This window comes from Oryx dammah, unplaced genomic scaffold, assembly GCF_014754425.2.
Source record: "Oryx dammah isolate SB20612 unplaced genomic scaffold, SCBI_Odam_1.1 HiC_scaffold_13, whole genome shotgun sequence".
NCBI classification, from domain to species: Eukaryota; Metazoa; Chordata; class Mammalia; order Artiodactyla; family Bovidae; genus Oryx; species Oryx dammah.
In genome coordinates, this window is record NW_024070197.1 from 8,754,335 (window position 1) to 8,774,477 (window position 20,143).

The 20,143-nt window shown below is 53.7% G+C and overlaps 1 protein-coding gene across 1 annotated transcript; it reads left to right on the forward strand.

The window, feature by feature from the left end:
* Positions 1–3,551: 3,551 nt before the first annotated feature.
* On the forward strand, positions 3,552–17,959 carry SYT3 (synaptotagmin 3). Its single transcript, XM_040252219.1, has 9 exons — positions 3,552–5,786; positions 8,585–9,110; positions 11,284–11,671; positions 11,795–12,013; positions 14,349–14,469; positions 14,771–14,942; positions 15,031–15,163; positions 17,203–17,271; positions 17,440–17,959. Exons 1-8 carry the CDS (start codon positions 5,636–5,638, stop codon positions 17,266–17,268), a joined length of 1,776 nt encoding a protein of 591 aa, XP_040108153.1. The 5' UTR covers positions 3,552–5,635; the 3' UTR covers positions 17,269–17,271; positions 17,440–17,959.
* The last annotated feature ends 2,184 nt before the right edge of the window (positions 17,960–20,143 follow it).

Sequence of the window (20,143 nt, forward strand, 5' to 3'; positions counted from 1 at the left end):
ACCACATTGCCATTTCCTACTCCAGAGGATATACCTCACCCAGGGATTGAACCCGCGTCTCTAGCGCCTCCTGCACTGGCGAGTGAATCCTTTATCACTATGCCATATACAAGTCCATATACGTATACACACTTCTCTGTTTATCCATCCACTCGTTCAGCCAGCCAGCCAGTATTTATTGAGTGCCTACTGCGTGCGAGGCACTGTATCAGGCAGCAAGCACAGAGCTGTAAACAAAAGGGCTCCCCTCGTGGAGCTTATGTGCTCACCAGCCCTCCTCCCTGTGCCAAGCTTCCTCCTCCCAGGCTTTGCACAGACTGAGTCTTCTCCCCGGAGGAGTCCTCTCCCCGCCTCATCTTCACCTGGTTTATGCCAACTCAAATATCACTTGCTCAGAGAAGTCTTCCGTGACCTCCTTCTCAGACACAGCACCCTGGACTTTCCTTCATTAACATTGATCCTCAGATGGAGTTATTTAATGACCATCTGTCTCCACCACTAGGTCATGAGCCTTTCCAAGGCTGGGCTTCTCATCTGCTTTGTTCCCAGTCAAATCCTTAGTACCTAGAACAGTGCCTGGCGCTCAGTAGATGCTCAGTATCTGCCGAATAGCTGCGTGGATTGAATTGAATGCATGTCTCTCCTGCTTCCCCGTCCAGTGCTCTGCACTCTTCTACACCCCTAGTGGTGATAACAGGCAAGGTCCTCAAACTTCTAGAAGCAAACAATGTAGTGGCTGAAAGTGGGGAGTCTAGACTCAGACCACGTGGCTTTGAATTAACTCTGACACCTCCCAGCTGTGTGACCTTGGGCAGAGCACTTTCCCTCTCTGAGCCTCAATTTCCTCACTTGGAAAATGACATTAAACAGTCCATGAGCAGGGACTTCCTCCTGGTGATCCAGGGGTAAAGAATTTGCCCTGCGATGTGGGTTGGATCCCTGGTTCGTGAACGAGGACCCCACATGCTGCAGAGCTACGGTGCCCACATATCACAGCTAGATAGTCTATGCACCGCATTGAAAGATCCCGCATCCCAAAATAGATAAATAAATAAGCAAACCAAGGAAAAAAAGACTCCATGAGCCAATGCATGTAATTACTAATTACGACAACAGTAAACATTAAACATTTTCTCTGAATCGCTGGTGAATTAATCCTCAAAATAACCTAATGAGGTGGAATCTGGGTTTAAAAAAAGATCGCCCTCCCAATAAAAAAAAAAGGGAAAAAAAAGATTACCCTCACTTATAGATGGGGAAATGGAGGTACCAAGAATGTAAGTCATTCACCCAAGGCCACAAATGATGGGAGAGCGGGGCTGGGGTTTGAACCTATGCTCCCTACTCCCAAAGCCACACATAGTCAACGCACTGCAGCTGTTCTTGATGCCTGAGGGGCTCTTTGGGAACATGTCATGGGGGTCTGGCAAGCCCACCTGCATACACAACTCTGATTGTGTGCGTTACTGCATGCTGCTGTGTGTCTCTCCCTGCCTGTGGACCCTGGGTGGAGGTCTGGCTGTGAGAGTGGTATTTGGGGTGCTTGTACCTCCATGCACACGTCTGCGGGTGCACCTCCTCCCATGCAAGCTTTCTTGGGTGCAAATGTAGGTCCGTCTGGGAGAAAGCAAGGAGCACTGAGGATAGGATTTGGAGTGAACTTGAAGGCAATTCTGGGAGATTCAGCAGTATGATTTGTTGTTCAGTCGCTCAATCATGTCCGACTCTTTGTGACCCCATGGACTGCAGCACACAAGCCTTCCCCATCCTTCACCATGTCCCAAAGTTTGCTCAAACTCACGTCCACTGAATCAGTGAGGCCATCCAACCATCTCATCCTCTCTTGCCCCCTTTCCTTCCTGCCCTCAATCTTTCCCAGCATCAGGGTCTTTTCCAATGAGTTGGCTCTTCTCGTCAGGTGACCAGAGTATTGCAGCTTCAGCCTTAGTCCTTCCAGTAAATATTCAGGGTTGATTTCTTTTAAGATTGACTGGTTGGATCTCCTTGCTGTCCAAGGGACTCTCAAGAGGCTTCTCCAGCACCACAATTCAAAAGCACCAATTCTTGGGCTCTCAACCTTCATTATGGTCCAGCTCTCACATCCGTACATGACTACTGGAAAAATTTTGGCTAGACGGACCTTTGTTGGCAAAGTGATGTCTCTGCTTTTTAATACACTGTCTAGGTTTGTCATAGATTTTCTTCCAAGGAGCAAGCATCTTTTAATCAGCAGTATGATGGTGGCTGCAAAATGTATACATAGGCAGCAATTGGGGGGGGGGTCATCTAATTAAAGGGAGACGTGCCTCGGAGACATATCTTAAAGTGTTTGCAATTTTTCACTTAGAGATTATATTTATATGGGTGTCACTGGGAGGCAGAGGGCAGCACTGAGAAAGACTGGGAGGAGCCCTCCAAGTCACCCCTGTGGGCTGCACCCAGACTAGGTAGTTCTGGACCTTCCTCAAGGGATTTCACCTCTGTGGGCCTCAGTTGGCTCCTCTGTGAAATGGGAATAACATAATTGCCCCCCACCTGATAGGGCCAAAGTGAAGATTAACTCAGAGAATGCTTTCAAAGCATTTAACCCCGGTGCAACTGTCATTAATTGCTGCTTTGAAAAAATATTCATTAAGCACCTCGTTGATGCAAACTCTCTCTATATACTGACTGGCTTTTCAAATCTCTGAGTCCCTTAGGAAATGGGTCTTTTGTCTGTATTTTGGTGATGAGGAAACTGGAACTCAGAGCAAACAGGGCAAGGTCACAAAGGTAGGAGCAGACCCAGAAAGAATTCGAGTCCAAGTCCTTGCTTCCACCTCCACAGCGGGCTCTGAGTGTCTGCCTCCCCTCCCAGCACCAGCCCTCAGAGCCCCTCCGCTGGGAGGACTGGAAGTCCTGGGTCCTGCGGAGAAGCGGGGTGGGGTGTCGGGAGTCCTGCGTCCCCGAGGGAGGAGGGAGCAGGAGAAGTGGATTCCTGCATCTGAGAATGGAGGGGGTTGGGAGCTCAGTACCCGGGGTCCTTGGAGAAGAGAAGACCGGGGTCCCTGACTTCTCTAGGAGAGGAGGGGCTGGGGGCTGGGGCCCTTGGATCCTGGGGGGAGCAGAGGGTCCTGATCTCCGGTCTCCTGTCTCCTCGGCGGTGAAAGTGCGCTGCGTCTCAGACGCCTCGGCCGGGGAAAGCGCCCTCCTTCCTCTCTGCGGCCGCGCGATTTCGGCTTGAAAGCCGCAGGTTCGAAGGGGAAGAAGGAGGGGGTGCGAGGGGAGGAGCCGAGGACCTGCGACAGGGGCGGGGGGAGGAGCCGAGCTGGCTCCGCGGCCGGCGCGCGGGGCTGCGGCGGCGGCGGCGGCAGGGGCAGCTCCGGGTGAGTCCGCTCCTCCCCCTCCCCCTGCCAGAGCCCCCGCCCCAGCCCCAGCCCCGGGGGCGGCCCGGGCGCGTGGGGGCGCGGGTAGGGGCAGAGGTGCGCGGATCTCCGACCCGGGAGTGGGGGTGCTGCAGCGTCTCCTGGCTGCCCCGGGGGAGGGGCACGTGGTTCTGGAAAGGGGGGGTCCCGAAACACCTGGGTGCACCCCAACCTCGCCCACCGATCCCCCGGGCGTGGGGATGGTTTACCCACTCCATGGCCCCTCCGGATTTCGGACTCCGCGGCTTCTCGAGGTCCCAGACATTATTCCTCTCCCCTGCAGCGCCTTGGGACCCCGGCATCTCATAACCGCCCCCCCACCTCCAAAAAAATTCCCATCCTCTCCGCAGCCGGGAGAGGCACTAAGGACTCCAACTCCCATCAGTCCCTGCAGTGCCTGGTCTATGAAGCCGCAGCAACGCGAGCGCAAGGCCTGCCGGAAATTGTAGTCTTTAAGCTTAACGGGAGCTGGGGGCCCGAAGGTGGGAAGGGGGTGGCCGGACCTCCCGGGGGTCGCCTGGGGTCGAGCAGCTGGCCCGAGTAGGACAAGATGTGAGGCTCGGGCTGAGCTTTTTCTCACGGCCACGGCCCCCAGATCCGGCCCCCCCTCCCACCACCTGGTTCTTGGGGACAGTTCCGCAGCCCCTTATCCACCCTACAACCCCCATGGCCTACCGCCAGCCGCCGCCTCCGCTGCCATCCAGGACAAGGCAGGGATAAGCGCAGGTGAGTCTGACTATGCCCGTCTCAGAGTCCTGGCCTTCTGCAGCACCCCACGACACCTGTCCATCTGTGAGCCCTGATCTGTCCGTCCTTATTTTCCCCTGCACCCTCCTTTCAGTCTATCTCTGATGTCTAGCTCCAAACCATGTGTCGCTAATTCCCCTTCTCCCCACAGCCACCTATTTCTCCCTGTCTTTTATGAACACCCCCCACCCGGGCCAATCCAACCTTCCTTCTGCCCCCATGACTGTCTGCCTGCCCAGTCCTCCATCCACTGGATCCTTTTGTCCATTTGTGATCTCTGGCCATTATTTTTCTGTCCTTTATTTCTGCACCCTATCCATTCTCCTGTCCACTATTTGTCTCTCAAAGATATTTCAGTCCACTCTCTTGCCTGGCACTTATCACTGCCCGCTCGGTCCATCCATCTCTCACACTCCCATGAATTACACACCAGATTATTCCTTATGGCTTGTCCATCCCAAGTCTCAATCCTCGACTTTCCCTCTGTCTGTCTGTTCATCTGTCCCTCTCTTCCAGGCCCCAGTTTGCCCTTCCCATTATCTCTGTCTCCCCTCCCCTTATCTCTCCCTCTCTCAACTTGGTCCTTATCTCTGCATCCTTCACCTTCATCTCTCCACCGCCAGCATCAGACAACCACCTCCTATCTCTCTACCCCCATCCACCTCCTTCTCGCTCCCCCTCTCCTCTCCTTGTCTACACCTTCCTGTTCCCTGGACCTCCCAAGCCCTTTCCCACCCTGGGCCATTGCTCACGTTCTTCACGCTGCTTTGAATGGTTTCCCTCACTCCAGCCCCACTGCCCACTGTCCGTGGCTGGCTCCGTCTCATCTTTCAGGTTTCAGGGAAGTCCCCCGATGACCCACCTCTGGGTCCCTTTGTGACACATCCTTCTTTTAGGGCACTTCTCACAGTCTGAGGGCTGTGTGTTTATGTGTTTATGTGAGTGTGTTTGTTGATCTGTATGTTCCTTATGTCCTCTTATTGGACTGTGATAGCAGGAAGTCAGGGACCGAGTGGGGCTTGTTCCCTGCTGGATCTGCAGCAGCCCACACAGTGCCTCACGTGTAGTCGGTGCCCAGTGAATATCTGTTGAATGCACGAAGGACAAATGGCCGTTCCATTGTCTCTCCATCCCTAGATTCTGTCCCTGCATCTGTGCACCCCTAATCTTTGTCTCCTTGTCTGTCCAACCCTTTGTTTGTGCGTCCTGAATCTCTGCCCCTTGACTGGCCTTCCCAGTCTCTTCCTCCTTGTCCATTTCCTCCCAGTCTCTTCTCCCTTGTTCATTGCCCACCCCAGTCCCCATCCCCTTGTCCCTCCATCCCCCAATCTCTGTCCCTTTGTCATTCCACTCCCAATCACTGCCCGTTGCCTATCCTCTTTCGTTCTCTTTCCACCCCTTATCCGCCCCCTCTCTCTCCCCCATCCCATTCCCCATCTGTACCCTTGCCCGGCCCCTCCCAAGCACAGGACTTGCTGGCCACCATGTCAGGAGACTACGAGGATGACCTCTGCCGTCGGGCGCTCATCCTGGTCTCGGACCTCTGTGCGCGGGTCCGAGACGCCGACACCAGTGACAGGTGCCAAGAGTTCAACGACCTGCGGATCAGAGGCTATCCCCGGGGCCCAGATGCAGGTCAGCACCCCCAGCCATGTTGGCCAGCCCCCTGCTTCCACCATAGGCAGAATTGTTAGAGATTTAGAGCAGCCTTGCTCAGCTTCCTATGCCTTATGGAGCCAGTCTAGAGAGTCTTGCTTCCATCCTGCCTGTTGCTGATCCCCCTAACCTCTAATCTAAGGAGAAGGAGCTATGTGGTCCTTTTGAGCCACGGCCTTTTGAGTTTTGCCCTGCGGGCCTCCTATCCACCCTCCCCGCCCCCACTCCACTGCTGCATACACCCCCTTCAAGTGTCTTTGTGCATCTCACATAGTGCTTAGAAGCTCAGGCTCTAAATCAGTCTGTCTGACTTGTCTGGGTTCAAATCCCACCTCCCCCACTTAGTAAATGCATGGATTCTTCTGTACCTCAGTTTCCTCATCTGGAAAATGGGAATAATAAAAGTGACTACTCCATGGAGCAGCTGAGATATAATGATATAACACATGTGACTTGCTAAAAACAAGCTGGGCACACAGTGGGCATTCCATAAATGTTGAAATATACTTACTGAGCACCGATTGTGTGCCAGGCAGTATGCAAGGTCCTCCACATATCTCATCAACTATTCATGATGACCCTTTGTGGTACATATAAACCCTATCTTCTGTTTTTTTAATTTTATTTTTAAATTTTTTAATTGAAGTACAGTTGATTTACAATGATTCATGTGTATGGCAAAGTGATTCAGATATAGATAGATATTGACGTATATATTCTTTTTCAGATTCCTTTCCATTATATGATTTTATAAGACACTGAATATAGTTATAATCCTTATTTTCAATGGGGGAAACTGAGGTTCAGATGGAGTGGTTTGTCCCCCAGCTAGAGAGCAGTAGGGTTCTGAGAGCTAGGGAATATCATGAGCCCCTTCATCCAGATGAGAAACCTTCACAAAGCAGGAGCTGGGACGTTAGGATGACAGTCACACTCGCTGAGCGCCAGGGCGGGGCTCAGTATCTTAAGTGCAGGATGTCCAGGGGCCGGTGATAAGGGATGAGGCCCAGAGAGCTGCAGCAGCTGGCTCGGAGTCTCACGGTTTGTATGCAGAAGAGCCCGACTGTGGCCCCAGGAAGTCTAACACACTACTGTAATTTGGCGAGCTGGGGGTGGGGTGTCTCAGGACCACCCTCAAATTCAGTAATTCCTAGGACTTTGACTTGGAGAGAGTCTGGGTCAGGCTAACAGTGGGGGGCGGCATCTATCCAATTTTTCTCCCCCTTCTCTTCCAAAACAACCCCTTTTGCTCAGTTCTTCCTGTGTTTAGAAGGCTGGGGAGTCCTTGCTCTGGTTTCTAACAGGCCTCAAGAACTCTAAGTAGGTGCTGATCATTTCAAAACGGACACCCTAAGGGGATGGGGTTGGGTGGGAAACTCAGAGCCCTGCCACTGCCTGCCGTATGGCCCTGCAGGGTCTGTCTCTCTGAGCCTCAGTTGCCTTATCCATAAAATAGGATCAATCACCCCCAGGGGTATAGTGTCACGAGGATGAACATCAGGGACCACTGACTCAGATCCACTGGACAGTTCAGGACTGAAGTGCATCCCCTTGTCACCAAGCACTCCCTGAAGGGACAGGACACAGTGCTTCCGCCCTGCTGTCCTTGCTGCCAATGCTTTGGTGACCTGCTCCTCCCCCGTGCGCCCCATAACCCACCGTCTGTCCTGAGCAGGAATTTCCCTCTGTGATCCACTTCATGGAGACCCAAGAGTCAACCCCAAAACAAACTCACATGTCCTGGAAAAACCCCACTCCTGGCACCAATTACTGAATGAACCTTCAGTTCAAGATCTGGGCTGTCCCGGGTTCGGGTTTCTCTAAAAGGCATATCAGCACACAGCAAGCATTCAGAATGTGTTAGTGGTGGGGGTGACGGTGTCGGACGCAGGTGGCAGTACTAGGATTTATCATCCTAACAAACAGTCCTGCTTGAACCACCATTCATTGGGAAACACTGAATTTCGGTAGGCCAGTGGTGAAGGTGGTGGGCTCCGGAGCCAGGCACCCCGGACCCAGACTCTGCCTCCTCCACTCCACCTACAGGACTTCGTGTCTGTGGTAACTTCATGTCTCTAGGTCTCAGTTTCCTTTTGTGAAAAGTACTAACGGGCATAATCATGTTGCCAAGCTCCTAGGGTGCCCGTGAGGCATAAGGAAGCTAATGTCCATAAAGCACTGTAACCTCTCAAGAAATGCTTGCTATTATCTTCCCCAGCTTCCTCTGCGAGCCATTCACTCCCTCCATTCTTTAAAACTGCTATGACAGGCAGAACAAGAGTTTTCCCCATTGCACAAAGGGGCGGGTCAAGCTCAGAGAGGTGAAGATATGTTCCCAAAGCCACACAGCAAGCTGGAATTTGAACCCTGACCTACCTAACTGTGCCATGCAGTCTCTTCTCTCTTTGATCACCTCTGAGCATTTGGGGGAAGCTTGGTTCTAAATTGGAGGATGTACCCACTTATAGGAGAGGCAGTGCAATCAAGAGAATAAAAAAGGATGAAATTTGAAGACAGACTGCTGGTTCCAATCCCAGATCTGTCATGGACTAGCTGTGTAGCCTTAGACAAGTCACCCAACCTCGCAGTTTCCTCGTCTTTAAAATGGGTAGACGGAAACACCGACATCGCGTAGCTGTGGAGTCTATACTGAGTAGTATGTGTAATGTGTTTAGGACGGTGAGAGGCCAACACTGAAGCTTAGCTTTTTTGGGGAGAGCAGCGGGAGGCTAACTGACCCCACCCTGACCCCTGACCTTTGTCCTCACTCTCTCCAGACATCTCCGTGAGCCTGCTGTCGGTCATCGTGACGTTCTGTGGCATTGTCCTTCTGGGTGTCTCCCTCTTCGTGTCGTGGAAGCTGTGCTGGGTGCCCTGGCGGGACAAGGGAGGCTCAACCGTGGGCGGTGGTCCCTTGCGCAAAGACCTAGGCCCCGGGGTCGGGCTGGCAGGCCTGGTAGGCGGCGGCGGGCACCACCTGGGGGCCGGCTTGGGTGGCCATCCCCTGCTGGGGGGGCCTCACCACCATGCCCACACAGCCCACCATCCGCCCTTCGCCGAGCTGCTGGAGCCGGGCAGCCTAGGGGGGTCTGAAACCCCTGAGCCCTCTTACTTGGACATGGACTCCTACCCAGAGGCCGCAGCTGCTGCAGTAGCCGCGGGGGTCAAACCGAGCCAGACATCTCCCGAGCTGCCCTCGGAGGGCGGGGCAGGCTCGGGGCTGCTCCTGCTGCCCCCCAGTGGTGGGGGCCTGCCCAGTGCCCAGTCACATCAGCAGGTCACAAGCCTGGCACCCACCACCAGGTGAGACAGGCCACCGGGCTGGGGGCCCCCCGAACTTCCTTTCCTCTTCTGCATCGCCTTCCCATCTGCGGCGCTCCTGAGTCCTGGGAAAGGAGGGAACTTGGGGCGTGGAGTCCGGAGAAGGACGAGGCTGGGGACCCAGACTCCTGAGTTTGAGGGAGGAGGGGGCTAGAGGTCTGAGCTCTTAAAACCAGCGGAAGGAGGAAGATAGGGACAGGACTCGGACATCAGGAGGGTGGGAGAGAATGGAGATTAGACCCCCGAGTCCCTGCAGCATACAGCGACTCATCATTGGTGGGACCTGCAGTTCACTGATCCATCGATCCTGATCCTATGCATGCATTTTGAGCGCCTAATATGACCTGAGCTGGGTGTTGGGGAAAAAGTAGAGGTGAGCACTGCACACAGACCCTCATGTCACTCCCAGTCCAGGGGAAGTGGTTCCCCAGATCAGCCTGTCCCGAGCCAGCCAGGCCAGGGCTGCAGAAAGGCAGCCTAGGGGATACGGGTGGGACCGGATCACACAGGCTCCTGGATGCCGGATTGCGGGTCTGGGAGCCACGGAGGGCTTGAGCAGAGGAGGTCAGCTCTGGGTAGAGAAAGACCTCTCTGGGGCCACATAGGGACAGACTGGACACCGAGAGTCCAGGCAGGAGAGGACAAAGCTGCACTGAGATCACGGGGTGGCAGAGGTGGAGATGAGCTAGAGAGAGTCAGGGGGCAGCGAGTCGGGGATGGAACCGGGGGCTGATGGCTGCGGGTAGGAGGGGGTCGGAGGAGGTAAGGACAGTACCCAGGGGTCTGGCCTGGTGATCAGGTGGATGGTGGGGCTATCAGAGGACCTAGGAAGAGGGGAGGGTTTGAGGGAGACCCTGAGCTTATCTGGATCTTGTTGAACAGGAGGGACCTGGGGGAGCATCTGGGGGGAACTGCCTTCTAGAAGGATTGTCTCGGGCCCCAGAGGTTCATAGGTGGTTCTCCTCCAGGTAGGGGCTGGTCAGGGGCTCGTGGAAAATGTAGTCTGAATTCTCTGGGGAAGCCCTCCAGAGGTTGATGGATACACTGGTTCTGAGTTCCTCATCACCCCATTATACATATGAAGAAACTGAGGCTCAGAGGGTGTTAATGACCTGCTCAAAGTCACTCTGGGAGCAGGGAATGGTGGACTGATCAGTAGCTGGAGGCATCTCACCCCGCATCCCTTTCCATGGCTCCGTGCTTCCCACCCCACCCCGCCCCCTTCTCCCAGCCCCACGCCTGCCTCTCGGTGCATCTGGCACTGCCCCGTCCAGGCGTCATTAGGGGCCCCACCATATGGACTTCACCGTGGGTGCAATGGTCCATGCAGGAAAGGATGGATGAGCGGGGACCGTGGGGGTGGGAAAATTCAGGAGCTGGGAGGGAAGGGGTTTGAGGGGAGAGAGGAGGTGAGGATGGCCCCAGGTATCTGACCTGCAGGCTGAGGTGGATCGTAGGGGGCTGGGAGAGGGAGTGGGCTGGGGAGAAGGGAGCGAGCCCAGTGGGGAACACAAGAGGTATGTGGTGTCTGATGGGGCTGGGAGGCTGAACCTGGCTGGAGCCCAGGAGACACTTAGCAGACAGAGGCTGCTGGTGGTCGTGGAAACCTGGGGCACAGATGAGCTTGTCTAGGGAAAACATACGGGTGAGAAGGGAAGATGATGGCCAAGATGGTTAAGGATGGACCTGTGGGCTTCCATAGTGTTCCACAAGCACAGAAAAGACAGTTGAGAGAGAAAGAGCAGGCCAAGGGGAGCAATGGCCTGGTGGGAGAGGGTGAGGATGGGCAGTGGAAATTTGGAGAAGGGCAGATGGGGGTCGGATAGTCTGGGCTGTGTGAAGCCCCAGGGCTCCACAGAGAAGTTATTCAGGGTCACTCCTGGAGGTCAGATGGAAGCTTTGAGAGGCTGGTGAGAGCCCAGGTCTGGGCTGGAGCTATCTTAGAGAAGGGGATGGCCACCACCCCCATACAGATGGGGAAACTGAGGCTCAGAGAATTCAAGCGCCCTGCCCAAGGTCACAGTGGGCAAAGGTGGCGGTCTGTGGGCCCCTGGCTGTGGGGTTTGAGGAGGAGGCCAGGAAGGGCCCCCCAGGTCTTCAGGTGCAGTCAGAGATCAGAGCCACTGACTCCATCTGTTTTCCTCACCCCCTACAGGTACCCCGCCCTACCCCGGCCCCTTACCCAGCAGACCCTGACCCCGCAGCCAGACCCGGGCAGTGAGGAGCGGCCGCCCGCCCTACCCTTACCCCTGCCGGGCGGAGAAGAAAAGGCCAAGCTCATCGGACAGATCAAGCCGGAGCTGTACCAAGGGACTGGACCCGGGGGCCGGCGGGGCGGCGGGGGCCCCGGCTCTGGGGAGGCCGGCGCGGGAGCGCCCTGTGGCCGCATCAGCTTCGCCCTGCGGTATCTCTACGGCTCCGACCAGCTGGTGGTGCGGATCCTGCAGGCCTTGGACCTCCCGGCCAAGGACTCCAATGGCTTCTCAGATCCCTACGTCAAGATCTACCTGCTGCCTGACCGCAAGAAGAAGTTTCAGACCAAGGTCTGGAGTGGAGGGCTGGACATCCGGGTCCCAGGGAGGGACGGGCGAGGTTCCGGACCCCCGGGTCCGAGGGCGGAGGGGCCGGTGGGCATGGTGTCTGTCTCCGTCGCCCGCCCCCTGCAGGTGCACAGGAAGACCCTGAACCCCGTCTTCAATGAGACGTTTCAGTTCTCGGTGCCGCTGGCTGAGTTGGCGCAGCGCAAACTGCACTTCAGCGTCTATGACTTTGACCGCTTCTCCCGGCACGACCTCATCGGCCAGGTGGTGCTGGACAACCTCCTGGAGCTGGCTGAGCAGCCCCCCGACCGCCCGCTGTGGAGGGACATAGTGGAGGGAGGCTCGGTCAGTGGCTCTTGCACCCCCTCCTCAGGGGGCCCAGGGCCCCTCAGCTTGCCCTCTCCTTGCCACCCCCCCATTACTTCTCAGCCTCACAACTCCTGGGTCCTGGAATTGTCTTTTTATTTTACTGCAAAATATTGCAAACGTACAAGCAGGAATGGAGAATGGTATAATGGGCTCCCACTCCCCTTCTGCCCTTAGTTAAATATTAACATCAGAACCAGGTTCCAGATTTCCCAACTTCTGACCCCACCTTGACATCTGATGGTAACCATTAAGAAAACTATAACAGATGCCACCCGTTTTATCAAAACTCCAGGCTGTGACCCCATGACTTCTGCCCTCTGAGCCCGGATTCCTGACCCTCCAACTTCCCAAGCCTAGAGTTCCCAGTTTTTGTTTGTCAAACTTCCTTCCCCCCCACTTACAACCTCCTCATTTTTCAATTCCCAGTCTTCCTGAGACACCACCCCACCAGCCCCTCTGATCTCTGAACATTTTGTTTCAAAGCCCTGACACTCAAGCTCTCTAATTTAATCTAATCCTCTGTGTCTTCATGGTCTCCACTGGAACCCTGATAGCGTGATTCTCTAGAGCCTCACACTGGAATCCCCAATGTCCTGACATCTCCCCAGTGCCCCCAACAGCCCCACTGGCCCCTTCCTCCTGTCTTGCAGCCTCGTTCTCCTGTACATCCAGTCCTTCCCCAAGCCCAGCTCCTAGGTCTTTGTTTGGGTGTCCTGACCCCTTCTGCGCCCTGAACTTTGCACCCTCCCAACTCCTCAGCCCTCTCAGTTCCAGTCCTTGGGTTTCCCAACACTCCAGCTCTCTGTTGATCTGGGGAAGCTGTGTGTGAGTGGAGAGGGGTGTGAACCCCGTCCTCATATCTCGAGAGGGCTGATTTTGCCCACCCGATGGCCCAACTCAAGCTCCTTCCTATCTCTGAGCCTCCGTTTCCTCCTATGTACAAGGACATGGTTGAAGCAGGCGCATATGACTCTTCCTAAGGTCCCCTTCACCTGGGGGGACCACAGCCCGCTTGCTCCATCCCCCAAGCTCAGGCTCTGAGAACTACCTGCCTAATTGTAGGGTCCTGGCCCGGCTCCCTGTTGTTCCCCAAGGCCACCCTGCTCAAGGGCCCCCTCCTGCATCCATCCTTGTCTCCTCCGTCACCTCACATTTTCTCTTCTCCTCCTGATTACTCCAGGCCTACGTGGTCACACAGGGGCCAGCATCATGGGGACGCCTGGGGGGGGTCTTTGCTCAGGGCAGCAGGGAGTCTGGGAGGATGTGGGAAGAGGTGACAGCTAAGCTGAGGCTTGATGACTGAGAGGCGACAGGGAGGGTGGGTACTCTCACTGAGGACACAGCCGGGGCAGAGCCACAGGGAAGCCAGTGGGGAGTCTAGGGACCTGGGCTCCGGCCGCATGGGTTGGGAGCGAGGCGCTGAGATGAGGCTGAAGACCAGGGCAGCCGGGGCGTAGGGCCCCTAGCCCTGGCCACCGCTCAAGGTCCTTCTGCGTGTGTCAAGGCAGGGGATCTGCCTCCCTTGTAACCTCATGCTGGCTCTTGTCTGTCTCCTGCCCCAAGATTGACCTCTCCGTGTGTCTTTTCTCACCTTCCTGCACCTCTGTCCCACCTCTCTGGATCTCTGTCCCTTCTCCATGTAGGTCTCTGCCTCTGTTCCTCTCTCCTCCTGCACCCTCCTCCCCCGCCTTTTTCCCTCCCCTCTCATTCTGGGTCTCTGTCACTCGCTGGGTCTCCATATGTGTTAGTCGCTTCAGTTGTATCCGACTCTTTGCAACCCCATGGACTGTAGCCCACCAGGCTCCTCCGTCCATGGGATTCTCCAGGCAGGAATACGGGAGTGGGTTGCCATTCCCTTCTCCAGGGGATCTTCCCGACCCAGGGATCGAAGCCGAGTCTCCTGCATTGCAGGCGGATTCTTTACTGTCTGCACCAGGGATCCCACACCAACCAGCTGCCTGCCCCGCTCTGCTCTAGGTCTTTCTGACTCCAGAATTCTGTGGGTCTGTCATTCTGACTCTCTCTGGGCGTTTGCATCTCTGTCTCAGCCGATTTCTCAGTGTTCTCTCTGCCTCCCTCTTTGTGTCCTTCTCCCCCAACCCACGCCTCTTCCAGTTTTCCCCGCAGAACAAATAGGCTTTGATGGTGGTGGGCCGCTGTGGCCGGGGAGTTTACCAGGTTTTGTTAAGTGGATCGGAAACCTGAGTCGGGAAATCGGGGAGGAGAGCTGGAGGCTGGAGATGGGGAAGTCAGGGAGAGGCTGGGGGAAGGCTGAGACAGCGCACCGCTGGCCCCCTTTCCCCCACTGCAGGAAAAGGCAGATCTTGGGGAGCTCAACTTCTCACTCTGCTACCTCCCCACGGCCGGCCGCCTCACCGTGACCATCATCAAAGCCTCTAACCTCAAAGCGATGGACCTCACCGGCTTCTCAGGTGGGTTCCGGAAAGGCGCCGGCCTCTGAGGGGCGGGGAGGAGGGTGAGACTCCTGGATCTGAGCCAGGAGTGGGCTGGAAGCCCAGACTCCACAGGGTCCTGAGAGAGGAGGGGAGGGGGGTCCAGACCCCCTAAGTCTGGGAGACGAGAGTCTGGGGTCTGGGCTCCTGGATCTGAGGGGCTAGGAGAGAAAAGGTTGGGGAACCAAATGCTTGGGTCTGGGAGAAAGGTCTGGGGTCCGTGATGGGGTCCGAGGGTCAAAGACCCGGTTCAGTGCCCTCCCTCCACGCCCGGCCCCAGACCCCTATGTGAAGGCCTCTCTGATCAGCGAGGGGCGGCGTCTGAAGAAGCGGAAAACCTCCATCAAGAAGAACACGCTGAACCCCACGTACAACGAGGCGCTGGTGTTCGACGTGGCCCCCGAGAGCGTGGAGAACGTGGGGCTCAGCATCGCGGTGGTGGACTACGACTGGTGAGGCGGGGGACGGGGTGAGAGCGGGGTGTGGGGCCCGGCCTGCCAGCCTCTGGGGTGCTCACCGGCCCCCACCCGTGACCCCCAGCATCGGGCACAATGAGGTGATCGGCGTGTGCCGCGTGGGTCCCGACGCCGCCGACCCCCACGGCCGCGAGCACTGGGCCGAGATGCTGGCCAACCCGCGCAAGCCCGTGGAGCACTGGCATCAGCTGGTGGAGGTGAGTAGGGCGCCACTCACCCCTTCGTTCGAGCAACCCCTCATGTCTTTGTGGGCTGCTCAGTCACAGGTTCGAATCCCGCCCTGCCCTCTTTAGCGGTGTGACTTAGAGCAAGTTCCTTGATCCCTCTGTGCCCCCAGTTTCCTCAGCTGGGAAATGGGACCGTTAGAAGTGTCTATTGTTAGGACAGATGTGAAGATGCAGTGAGTTAATGCAGGACTAAGGGCTGCCTCTTAGTAAGGGCTCAGTAAATAGTCAGCTACTCTTATTATTATTATCCATGATGTGAAGTCCCCCCCGCCAAAAAAAAAAACCTCGATGATAAAATAGAGCAGGGCTTTCTTCATTTGTTATTTAAAGCAGGCTGTGAAAATTGGTGGATTGCGGTTTACTGGGTAGGGATCAACGATTTTTCTTTTGAAATGAATAAGAAAATAAAATTGAAATAGAACAGAACAGAGATTTTCACAGGGCAGGAAACCAAGGATTGTGGTATTAATTTATTTTTTCCCTGGGGGTTGCAGTCCAGAAAGTTTGAGAGTCTTGGGGGGGGAAGGGAATCTGGAGGGGAGTTGGGGGGGTGCCCTTTCAATTAGGGAGTCCTGGAGGGCTTCTCGGAAGAGGAGACATTTGAGCAGAGGCATGGAGGTTGAGAAGGAATGGGCTTAGGTAAAGAAGCTTGAAGGAAGAGGGTAAGGCTGCCAGTTCCTCCAAATCATTGAGAAGAGGGGTGTCAGTCAGTGGTGAGCCTGGAGCAGAGAAAGAAGGGGACGGGAAGACCCCAAGAGGCCTTGGGGGTCACGGGAGAACCAGCTTGACAATTTTTAAATTAAAAGTTTAAGATCACTTAAGATCCTTAATTGGTCAAGAGAAATTTTCAAGCATGGGTTCTCTCATTTAAATCCAAGAAAAGCAAAGAAGTAACTTTCAAAGCTATTGATGACTCTACTGTCATTAAAGCCAAGAAAGTAAGATTATACTAAATTCTTGCAGGGTAAAAATAAAACATTTGAGATAGTATGAATTTCAGTACACTTACTCTCTTTTTTTCCCCAATATTTTCTCAACTAGTTTAATATTCTGGCAGTGGGGTGGGTGGGGATAAAAAATACCAAAAAATCGAGTACATATTTCTCCTTTTGTCTTTGGTTCCTGAGCCCAGGAACTGGCCTTTACTGACAATTTAAATAAATTTCTCTTTTAAATAAATAAATTTTAAATAAAACAAGTTTTCTTTAAAATGGCACTGGACTAGCTTTTACTTAAAATTTATATTTTGCTCATCATGAACTATTTTTGCATTAATTTTGATTTTTTTAAAAAACAAAGATGGTATTGCAACAGCATTTATCTGGATTGCTGAGTTTGGGTGCACCTTGATTTTACATGTGGATTCAGACCCTCACTTGGAACTGACTACTGTGGCCCTGCTTTGAAGTTTTCTCTGGGGTTAGAGTGGGGAGGGATGTAAAGGGCTGAGCGCAGAACTCAGAAGTGAGTTTTGAAAAGACTGATTATACTTAGCTGAACAGATGGCAGCTCTCCCTCTTTTCATCACTTACTCTTCTTCTAATTCACTCACTCATTTATTCACAAACTTCTCTGGCAGCTCCTGTGAGCCAAGCTCGCCGTGCTCCTCAGTGGAGAGGAGCTGAACCCTGGCAGAGTCTGGCCGTGACCTTGACTTTCAGCCAATGATGTTCTGCGGCTGACCCTGACCATTCTCTAGCTCAGCCCTCCCATGGCTCCCCAGCACTCTCAGGACTGGGTTTCAGCTCCTCAGGGGCTGTGCAAGGTCTTCCCTATCTCCCCAGTGGCCTCGTCATCTCTTCTCACATTTCCAGTGATGTTTTCTTCATACCTCTGTTTTCCCATCTGTAGAATGGGACTGTAGTACCACTTGCCCCATCACTTCAGAGCTGGGCAAAAAAGAGAACTATAAATGATGAAAACAGGTGTGATGTCTTATTAGGTTCATTACTAGCCACTGTTTTGCCTCTGTCCCCCTCCTCCTGAGCCTTCTGGATTTCCCCCTTCAGGAAAAGACTTTGACCAGCTTCACAAAAGGCAGTAAAGGATTGTCAGAGAAAGAGAACTCAGAGTGAGAGGTAAGGAACCCAGACCAGGGGTAGGAGGGGCTGGATTCCTGGGTCTGAGGATGGAGGGACATAGCACCGGGATTCCTGGGTCCCTGGGGTGTTTGATGGTCATGACCAGCCAGGTCCTGGGCTGGCTGTCCGCCATCGCTAATGCTTCCTTGCTGCCCGGTCTTGCAGGTCTGGCCAAGGCTTCGAATGAGACCAGGCCCCCTGAGGACCCCATCCCTTCCTGCCCGGACTGTGAATTCATCTCCTCGAAGCCATAACGTCCGAGCCGCGTGGTGCAAGGCAGCCCTGGGCCTGCCCATCCTTCTACTTCTGGAGGCTTGGGGGTGGTGGGAAGCAGGCGGGCCCAGCTCCCTGTTTCAGGGTGGGGGGCATTCAGTTTCCACTGTGTCTGTCTTCCCTCCCCGGGGTTCCCCATCTAGGTGAGGGGCCATGCATGTCTGGGGGATCCCTGTCCCCCCAAAACCTCTGTCTGTCTATCTGTCGTTTGTCCCTTTGCTGTTTGTACAAGACTTGGTGTCCTAACCCTCGTGCTGGCTGTGAATGTCAACGGACCAATCTCCCGTGTTCCCCTAGACACGCACACGCCTGTGTCCACCCTTTCTGTTCACCACACCCTGAGTCTGGCCGATTCCCCCCACTGCTGCTGCTATCAACTCCAGAATAAACACATACATTGGGTCTCACTCCATCTGGGGCTCCTGTCCTTTCTGGGACTGGGAAGCTGGGTTGGAACATCTTGGCTCTGCATTCAAACAAATGTTTCATTCACTGGCAGAGTGACCTTTGGAAAATTAACTGATTTCTCTGAACTTTTCTAAATTTCACATTGGCCAGGACCACTTAGTCATAGGACACAAAATGCAACCAGACTATTGTAAGCCACAAGCAGAAATGAAGGACCTTCATAGAAGCCTGAGAGTACAGAAGGACTTCAGGCATGGTTGGATCCAGGTGTTTGAGAGCTTCTGCTTTGTCCTTTATTGACTTCGTTCTCAGGCAGATCCTTGCGATGGTAACAAATGGTCATTTGGAACTGCAGGCTTATAATGCTGAAACTGTTATAATGCCTTCAGCTGAAGAAAACAGAATTCCCAACAGAGAGAGCTGAAATGGTAGAGATTTCTTTTGCTCATTTAACATTTTAAAGACACAAAATCCCAGGGTTAGTTCAGCTGCTCAGTGTCAGGCACTAAGTTGGCATCTCTGAGAATAGTTTGCTTTCCCCGCATGGGTACAAACTGTCTGCAATGGTACCACGCATCCTGTTCTCAGACAGTGACACCTAAAGCAGAAAATGTGGACAAGGGCCTTTCCCTTATGTGTTTGACATTTTTATTTTCTCCCTAGAAGAGTTCTCCTTTCTCATTTGCCAGACTGGGTTCTAGGGGACCAGACTGGGTTGCAATGCAGTCTGAAAAGTGAGCATCTGTCATTTCTAGTCTGTATCGTGGGGTGTGGGCTTTGCCAGCAAGAAAGCATGGAAAGGGGAATGGTTGTTAGGTAGGAAATTAACAGGACCTGCTGCAGTTGCAGAAAATTAGGAAACAAAATAAGGATATTCTCCTTCTCTGCATCCATATCCTTCAGGAAAAGGAGTCGGATTGGTCCTCCTCAGATCTTAAATGACCACCTCCAGCTAAGCAACTGTCCAGTTGGCAAGCTTGCTCTTGCCCATCCCCCCAGCCCCACCCCCGCCATAGCTGACTCCTCCCCTCTCCATCCCACCCAGATTGGATCAGACGCCCTCAGGAACCCGACCCTTCTTGCCCAGCAGTGAATTCATCTCCTGCAGTCATAACATTCTTTAGTGGAGAATGCAGGGGTTCCCTTAATTGACAGCCCCAACGGAATGACATGGCAGGGGGCAGGGGACAGTCCTTCAAAGTAACCAGTGTCCACTCCATGACTAGTTGACATTAATTCACACCCCCTTGCCCGTACACACCATTTCAAAAAATTCGATCATGAAACACAGTAGTACAGTTCCTGTATTTGTTGACGTGGGGTGCCATAACAAATTACCACAGGCCGACTAGCTGAGAACAACGGAAGTGTATTCTCTGAGAGTTCTAGAGACTGGAAGTCTGAAGTCAAGATGTCAGCAGCGCCCGTTCCTTCTGAGACTCTGCAAGAGAACCTCGTGCCTCATCCATGCCTCTCACCCAGCTCCTGGTAGCTGTCTGAAATCCTTGGTGCTTCTGTAGATGTATCGCTCCACTCTGCTTCCTACACCACCTGGTCCTGCGTGGATCTCATACTTCCCTCTTCCTTTCCGGTTCTTTCTCTTTTAAAACACATAGCACACTGATTTTTTCTTTTTTTAATTGTAGTCTGATTAGGAGTACATGAACTCTTTTTTCTCGAGCATTAAGCAGCACTTTTCAAACCCTAATAAATGTCAAGGTTAGAAAGGTGCGATACTGTTCAGCTTAAAGGTAAATAAGCAGGGTGACAATATACAGCCTTGACGTACTCCTTTCCCTATTTGGAACCAGTCTGTTGTTCCACGTCCAGTTCTAACTGTTGCTTCCTGACCCTCATACAGATTTCTCAAGAGGCAGGTCAGGTAGTCTGATATTCCCATCTCTTTCAGAATTTTCCACAGTTTGTTGTGATCCACACAGTCAAAGGCTTTGGCATAGTCAGTAAAGCAGAAGTAGATATGCCAGCAAATGTGCCAACAGATCTGGAAAACTCAGCAGTAGCCACAAGACTGGAAAAGGTCAGTTTTCATTCCAATCCCAAAGAAAGGCAATGCCAAAGAATGCTCAAACTATTGCACAATTGCACTCATCTCACATGCTAGTAAAGTAATGCTCAAGATTCTCCAAGCCAGGGTTCAGCAATACGTGAACCATGAACTTCCAGATGT